General features: G+C 37.9%; 1 protein-coding gene across 1 annotated transcript; it reads left to right on the top strand.

Moving 5' to 3' along the window:
- Nucleotides 1-128: 128 nt before the first annotated feature.
- On the top strand, nt 129-8,089 carry LOC128669212 (trypsin-1-like). The gene is made up of 7 exons (XM_053743858.2): nt 129-509; nt 807-839; nt 2,248-2,407; nt 5,356-5,524; nt 5,914-5,997; nt 6,310-6,465; nt 7,085-8,089. The coding sequence occupies exons 1-7, from the start codon at nt 281-283 to the stop codon at nt 7,256-7,258; spliced, it is 1,005 nt and encodes a 334-aa protein (XP_053599833.1). The 5' UTR covers nt 129-280; the 3' UTR covers nt 7,259-8,089.
- The last annotated feature ends 109 nt before the right edge of the window (nt 8,090-8,198 follow it).

The following is an 8,198-nucleotide window of genomic DNA, read 5'->3' on the forward strand; positions in this document are numbered from 1 at the left end:
ATTATTACGTAAGATTGTTTCAGTCTACGCATTGTTGTTTATGCGTTTGATAAACTTTTACGTTATTTCATGGTCATTTAATTTTATGCAGAGAGCGTGTACGATAACCGCCCAACTGAAAAGATTCGTATGTTATGTTTTGATACCTACCTAAATATTTATTTCGAGTTTGCGAACGAAACTAAAAACACTAAAAATGTTACACTCATAAAATATTTGGAAAAGATTTTATCACTATTACCTATACTAAAATAAATATGATAACAATAATTTTACTACAATGAATTTCAAAATGATGAATTTAGTCATCAATATATTTATTTCAATTTATTTTGTCTGTGGCTATAATCCGGAATTAAATCCAAAAACTATTGTGGAGATAGACTACTCGTTCTTGGCGGGCCAGGCGGAGAAGAATAAGAATGATATTCTGAGCTTTTTGAACAGGTCAAGTGTACGGCATCAATACAAAGTTATGTACCAGTGCCTGCTTGAAAAGATCCTTAATGGTAAATACAAGGTTTTTATTGTTTTTTTTTTCTTATGCTTACAATATTAAGGACAAAACATCTACCTAAGTATAGGTAGGTACTAACAAGTAGATAAATTTGGATACCTATACCTACCTAGGTAGTCTGAAAAATTATCGTTCTGTGTATGATAGTCATACTCTAGAGGAAGGTCACAATTCCGACAGTATTAATGTTAAAAGCCAATAGATAAGTAGGTACCTATTGCTAGTTTATAAAGACACATTAAAGTAAGCCTTAAAGCATAAGTTTAGATGGAATTTCTCTTATTTTCAGGTGGCAACCACGAAGATACCATAACTCGTCGAGGTAAGCTCTTGTTACCACTTCACTAGACTGTTTAAACTACTAAAATAGGTAAGTTATATAAATTGACTACCTCACAGGGCTACAGAGTGTACCAACATTGAAGTATTTTCATCGCATCTTTTATCAAGTAGGTACCTACATATACTTAGCAATATGTAGTAAGTGCTCAATTAGATATCATTAGATTAGTTATGTCCATCAAGTGGTATTCTATGGGTCTCTATTGGTTCCCCTAATTTTTTGTATTACTAATCTAGGTTGGTACACAAACTTTTTGCTTAAAATTTTTTCATACATTTTTATTATTCTTAATTTAGTATAGAATATTTTTGATTCCATTAACATTTTACTTCCCAAATTAGTCAGTAGTCCAAATAATTTATTACTTCTAATATTCATAATGGTTTAATTATGTTTCTCACAAAACAATTACGTACAAAAGTGTAACGCCTAATCTTTATTGTGCAATATTTTATTTACCTGCCATCATGCAGTAAGTATAGGCTCTTCCCAACCTAACCTAACTTTTTGGATACATATCCAAAGCTAACCATCTTAACTTTTGTTGGCATAGTTTGAAGCTCCGCTCGCTTCGCTCGCTCCGCTTGGCGTGTTCACAATACTAACCTAACCTAACAATTATGGTTGCGCCACTGAAACCACCACTGTGAAATTACACTTGTACCACCCCGTGAATGTGCATACAACCACCGTCGACTTTGTGCGTTGTAGTTTACTTCCAGCATCGGCCTGGAGAGCAAATTGGATCTTCTTCAGCGGACCAAGGCATTGTTTTTTTGTTTTTGTGAAGGCATCTCAGCAAAGGTTGGTGGTTCCTTATCCACGAGCTACCTACTCCTTTAGTCCATATAGCCTCCAGGCAGTTCGTCCTTTATTTTTCTATTAGCAACTTGCAAAGCATAAATATACAGTCCTACATATATCGCAAAAGAAAAATTATAAGGCTAAAATATAAAAGTGCAGAAAAATCTATTAGACTAGATAATAATTGTGCGTTGTAAGTTTAGGCCAATAAGGTTTGACGAAGTGAAATTAGAAACAATAATTTTAAACTAATCAAAAGGCACCCAGTATTCTATGGAATGCAGTGTGACTACGAATAAGAAATTATATTTTGATCCACTGGTGTAACCACAAGGCTATAGGGACAAAATATTGTTATGTACAGTATCTGCATGTTTATATCTTGTGAGGTAGATGGAGTCAAGAGCCGAGCCGAAAGCCGCGTGATTGATAACTCTAAATCACTATTATTGCATTTTTTCACTTCTCACTCTGAAAAAAAAAGACTCTTTCACATGACAAAAAACCTACGCCTGTGCAGTAAACCGATAAGGAGTAAAACTTAGAAAAATAACTAATAATAGACAATGATAATGTCACATAGACAACGCGCTGTCGGAGACGAGGCGGATCGTGCTTGGCCACAATACCTCCATAGCGTCCATCCCCTGGCAGGTCTCCCTGCGAGAGAAGACCTACCCCATCTGCGGCGGGTCCGTCGTCAGCGACATCTGGCTGCTAACTGCTGCACACTGCTTGCTCAGGTAGGTAGCTTTTCTATTTTTATACTACCAAACAGCATGCGATGGATCGCATGCCTATTCTATCTCCTCTCATGATTCTGCTGGAAGTCATTAACGGAATTTAGACTGACGCGAGTCATACATAGCTTTGTATTAATGCAAGAAAATCCGGGTACATTGAATTACGTTTTGACATGGTTTTGCAAATTCTTCGGCCATAGTGTAGGTATGTCTAATTAAAGACGAGGCGGATCGTGCTTGCCACAACACATTCTACCGGCTTCATACTATCGAATCGCGGATCAGTTCACTTAACTTGGAGGATTGGGCGGGCATACCACTCCTTTGATGGTTTTTTATTGGGGTAAATACGAAGTACACAATGTACAAGCATTCGCGTTGGTGTGTAGCCGGCATTATTATCGTCCATGCTATGCTATGGCACATGTATTTATCTACACTCCGTGAATTTTATATTTACTTGAAATTTCATATGTATATTCTCGAAAAATTGAACGACCTACCAACCGAAAACAAATCATCAAGATAAAAGAATAACGATACTATTCGCTGTTTATTTACTTAAGTGTTTAATTTTCATCGTATTGTGAAATTGCAAAGCAAATTCCAATAATAAATCAAATAAAAAACCAATCATCGAAACGGGCGAAGATATCGAAGGCCTCACATACAATAAAATTCAAATCGAATTTATCAATTCGTTTCTCCTCCTTGTTCAAAAACACGACTCTTGTGCCGTAGGTATGGATAGGTACAGACGTTCAACATTGCTACTTTGGCATAGAATAAATTCCACAGGGCGCGGCGTCCTCTGTGCGGCCACTTCTTTTATGGCTGTCCCTTGTGGATTGCTTCCCACAATTTCAATTTATCCTCGATGGGAGAATTGTATTTTTTCCGATGCAAAGCAGCAGTCGCTCGGGGCTTGTTCCGAACTATGTGGAGGTGACATTGCTCTATTTATCGCTGGACTGAATTTATCATTTAATTTGCCTGTTTACTTTGTTTCTATTACACTTTTAATGTACAATGTATAAAAGACTAGAGATACTTAGATATATCGCTATAACCAATTAATACCATATCGTCAATAATTATTGATACAAGAAATAAACTATCACTGTTGATAAATGTTTATTCATTTCAAAAGAATAATTACAAAAATAATAATTATAAATATTAAAGAGATTCCAGCACGTCACCGTTTGGAAGAGTTCCAAGAAGGCTGGTAGCATTATCCCTTTGAGCCGTTATAGCAATCCTTTGTGCAAAGTAACTGCCCGCCCTTGGTTCGCCAGTTACCTCACGGAGACGCGCTGAAATCTCAGTCACAAAAAATTTTGCCTCAGGACCCCATGGGCCCATCGTCTCAACAGCAAAGGGCACAAAAATGCAGCTCGACTCCAAGTCAAACTATTACTTGTGATGGATGGATATGTACAATACTGAATTCGTGATGTGCACATTGCTTTATGATTATGACAATGTTTCGACTACTGAGATATTTATTCGATACTTATAACGAGGAATCAATTAACAGCATGGGTTTGTTGAACATGTCAAGTAATTCATTTTCCAGGGTTTTTTTTACCCAGGACCTAAATTGAGATCGCACTATCTAGCACAGTACATATACAAGTCAATGTTATGCGCTATAGACAGCCCAGTCCAGGGTTTACTATTGGCGCAGAAAATTTATAGTCGGCCACTTCGCAGGCGATGTGTTGCCGACAAAATGTTGCTCGTGTCCCGGTCCAATATCCTGCGTATTAAGGGCGCCATCTATTTTGTGACTGTCGTTGTTTTCAGCTGTTAAGTAGACAGGCTTAGAGGGTGGGAGGTAGGGGAAGATGTATCTGTTCGTGTTCCTTTCCTTGCTGATACAAAACGTGAAATATAAACAGTAAAATTATACCTAGATTCAAATGAACAAGCGTGTTGCGCCAACAGTTGCCATGCAAATGTCAATTATAGTAACTAACTTGACAGCCTTTTGAGAAATTACTATATAATATAAAATTTGATGGAAGGTCTACTGAACATATGATTTGAATTTTGAATTTGGTCAATCATTTGGTATGTTAACATGAAAAAGCTGAACTAAATATAAAAGTAAATACAAAATACAATTAAAGACAATTTCAATAAATGAAGACGACATAAAAACTATTCATCATTATTATACTACTGGTTCTGTATAAACGTGCCGTTATTAACTTCCATGAAACATACATTGTTTCAGCGATCAAATAAAATATTCGCGTTGGGTGGATTCCGATTAACTTATTTTTTTCGGGATATTTCTTTGTAAAGCTATTTCTATTTAAGGCTTTGTTTATCTCAGGACTATTTTTATATTCTAGATATTTGTGAAGTAGGTACTACTTACCTCAGAAATATATTCACATTCTGCAATATTGCTTTTGAAATGTTACTCAACTCTTAAATTCTTCTCATAAGACGTATTTCTCATGGATGAGGGATGTGGAATGCCACATACTTCATCCATATAATATAATACATATAGTGACACATATGATGTGGAAATCTCTATTTCACGCAACAGTTGATAAATTTATCAAATTGACTGCAGGTCTCCTCACGGTGGTGAATGGTACCGGTACCGAGTAGTCATCAAAGAAAACTAACATACATGAGTCAGATTGATATAAAAAACGCATATAACATGAGCCTTACTTACAACGAAACAAATAAATTCATTTTGACGTGTAACTTTGCATAGGACCACTCCACATCTTCTTGGTAAAATTACATTCGAATCTTTAAAATTGTAATGTTTATTTTTAAACTAACCCCAGGCTTCGCGGCGTCACAGCCTCGAATGCACTTGGGAACACGCCAAGGCTGAAAATGAAACAAAAATAAAAGTACGCGACGAATTGATATTCTCTTTTTTTATTAAGTCGAAAGAAATTGTAATCACACAGAGCTCGACCGAGTGACCTGAGTGTGCGACTCGGGTCCTCTTGGAAGACCCACGGGGGGGAGATGTATGATGTCAAGGAGTGCTACGTCCATCCGCGGTACATCAGCAAGTCCAAGATCAACGATGTCGGTCTTGTGCGACTGTACTCGCCACTGCGCTTCTCCAGCAAGGTGACCTGCTATTTAGTCATATAGTAGCTCCTAATGCATATCTTCCTTCATTTTATTTGACCCATTTTGTTCTTCTTCTTTTCGTATTTCAATTTGAGTCGGCCTTACGTGAAACGTCACGGCGCCTGTCTATTCTGGGTTGTGTGGACGTTGATCTGTGCTCGTTTCAGATCTTTTGAAACTTGCCTGTGACTGCCCTTTCTTTTTTTTTCTTTCCAGGATAGCTAAGGTTTTCCTTACAATATGCACTTCATTTGTACTCCGTTCAGTAGATTCAGCATGATTATTACTCCCACGTAGATCTAAACAGTCGCATTTATATCGCAGGACTAAAAGTGGTTCACACTTCTAAAATACCATACGTATTTAGGTATTTCTTATTTATTTAGATACTCCCGATCAACTTAGTGACAAGAGAAGCCAGGCTACTTTCAAACGAGGTGGCTATAGTGTCTGGATGGGGAAAGCTTCAGGTATTGCTTTTTACTTTCCTACAACCAACTTGATTGAACTCGAAAAAATCATACATTCTTAGTGTTTTCTGGTCTAAAAATTAGTTTTATAGACGAAAATATCAGCCATTTTATTATCAGCAAAATAAAAAAATGGTTATATCCACTTACATCTCCTATTGATATCTACTGCCGGCGTTCAACACGTAGGTAAAGAAGTGGACTTCGCTGTAGCCCTTTTCTCATCTCAAATGTGTCAATTATATCAACTACTGGGGCGCTGATCTTTACTATGGAGCACACAAATCAGAACTTCTATAGTAACACTTCCAGGAAGCTGGTGTCAGCGCAACGTTCCTTCAGTCCACTACAATCAGAACGATCGCTATGAAGCATTGTCTCCGATCAGGTCTGGATAGAAAGGCCATCAACCCGCCTTCCATGTTCTGCGCTGGATCCTTCAAGCAACCCTCGCCAGACGCCTGTCAGGTATGTAGCATTTCTCTCTTTGTTCCTCATTTGAATTTTTCGCGATTTTTTCATCACCCGCAGAACGTCTAAGCACAGTCTCATTACAAACAAATGATTGCCATGAAGCACTGTGTCTGACCAGGCCTGGACACGAAGGCTGTCGATCCTCCTTCTATATTTTACATTTCATAAACGAGTTGATAAATTATCAACTTAAAGTACAGGTTTCATCACAATGTTTTCTTCAGTGGAAGTAAGTGGTGGTTTAAAACTACTATATACATTATATGTCAGTCAGATCGGTATAAACTCATTTGTATGCAAATGCAATCATTTCTGCAAATTTTTATTTAGTTTCACCTGTCCCGACCACCCGACGTTTATTTGTCTGCAATCAAATCTTGCAATTTAAATTTCACTTACTTCCGCTTGTCCCAACCATACTCTTTAGTTTCCATGACAATGCATTATTATAATAAGCATGACCTGATGGTGCACCCCGGATCAGATTCCAATGAGGGAACTCCTAGGCACGGACATGGTTTTGTTTGTGGAATGCAGCAAGATCTTTTGATGATCAGAAAAGCTTGTGGCAAAAATGTAAATTTTGCAAAAATCTTGTTATGGCTCATTCCAGGGCGACAGTGGCGGTCCTCTAGTGAAGGACGGGGTGCTCATCGGCGTGGTGTCGTGGGGGCTGGGGTGCGCCAGGGGGAACTTCCCGGGGGTGTACACCAGGCTGTCGCAGCCTCTGATCTGGGACTGGGTGCAGGGACATCTCTCCAGGAAGGCTGAGAACTCAACTGTCTGAAACAGTGTCCTAACCATAGATAAAAGAAATATATATTTTATCTATGGTCCTAACCATCCTAATGTTCGAAATGTGAAAGTGTTTTTAGTCCTTATTTCACGTCCCACCGGATCCATCTTAACATTACATGACCTCGGTGGCGCAGTGGTAAAGTGCTTGCCTCTGAACCGAGAGGTCCCGGGTTCGATCCCCGGTCGGGTCATAATAGAAAATGATCTCTTTCTGATTGGCCCGGGTCTTGGATGTTTATCTATATATGTATAAATTATAAAATATAGTATCGTTGAGTTAGTATCCCATAACACAAGTCTAGAACTTACTTTGGGGCTAGCTCAATCTGTGTAATTTATCCTAATATATTTATATTTGCCTGATTGAGACACCAACAAATTCGCATTGGACAACCTACATATACATACGTTGTTGACTTTTCAAATACTTTGTGATACAGATTTAGTTAATAAAACAACTATATTGCTCCCAAGCTGGTCTGTGAAAGGCAGTAAAACATAGAAGCTGCCAGCCGCTCCCGCGCAGAATGTAAAAGTCAATTATAGGAAAGGGCTATCAACTGGAGATTCCTCTCGTAGGCGATGGGCTAGGAACCTGACCACCTATCACTATTTAATCTCAATTTCCAAGCTAAACGTGGTCTTCTTCCGATTTTCGCAACTCTTGGCTCTGTCTACCCCGTGAGAGATGAAGATGTGATACTATAAATAAAACTACAACTGCCTGTAATGTTAGCACTCAAAATTAGCGAAGTGGAATGAAACAAGTTTGAAATTAAAATAGTTTAATTGCAAATAAAAATAATTTATTTTTACTGTATTATGCTTTTCCCAAAATATTACATTGTGTTATGCCATGGTGATTGTGTGAAAGCATTTAAACATATTATTGTAATAGCTATCGATATCACAACGGGGGCCAAATGGTC

The sequence above is a fragment of the Plodia interpunctella genome, chromosome 4 (genome assembly GCF_027563975.2).
Source record: "Plodia interpunctella isolate USDA-ARS_2022_Savannah chromosome 4, ilPloInte3.2, whole genome shotgun sequence".
NCBI classification, from domain to species: Eukaryota; Metazoa; Arthropoda; class Insecta; order Lepidoptera; family Pyralidae; genus Plodia; species Plodia interpunctella.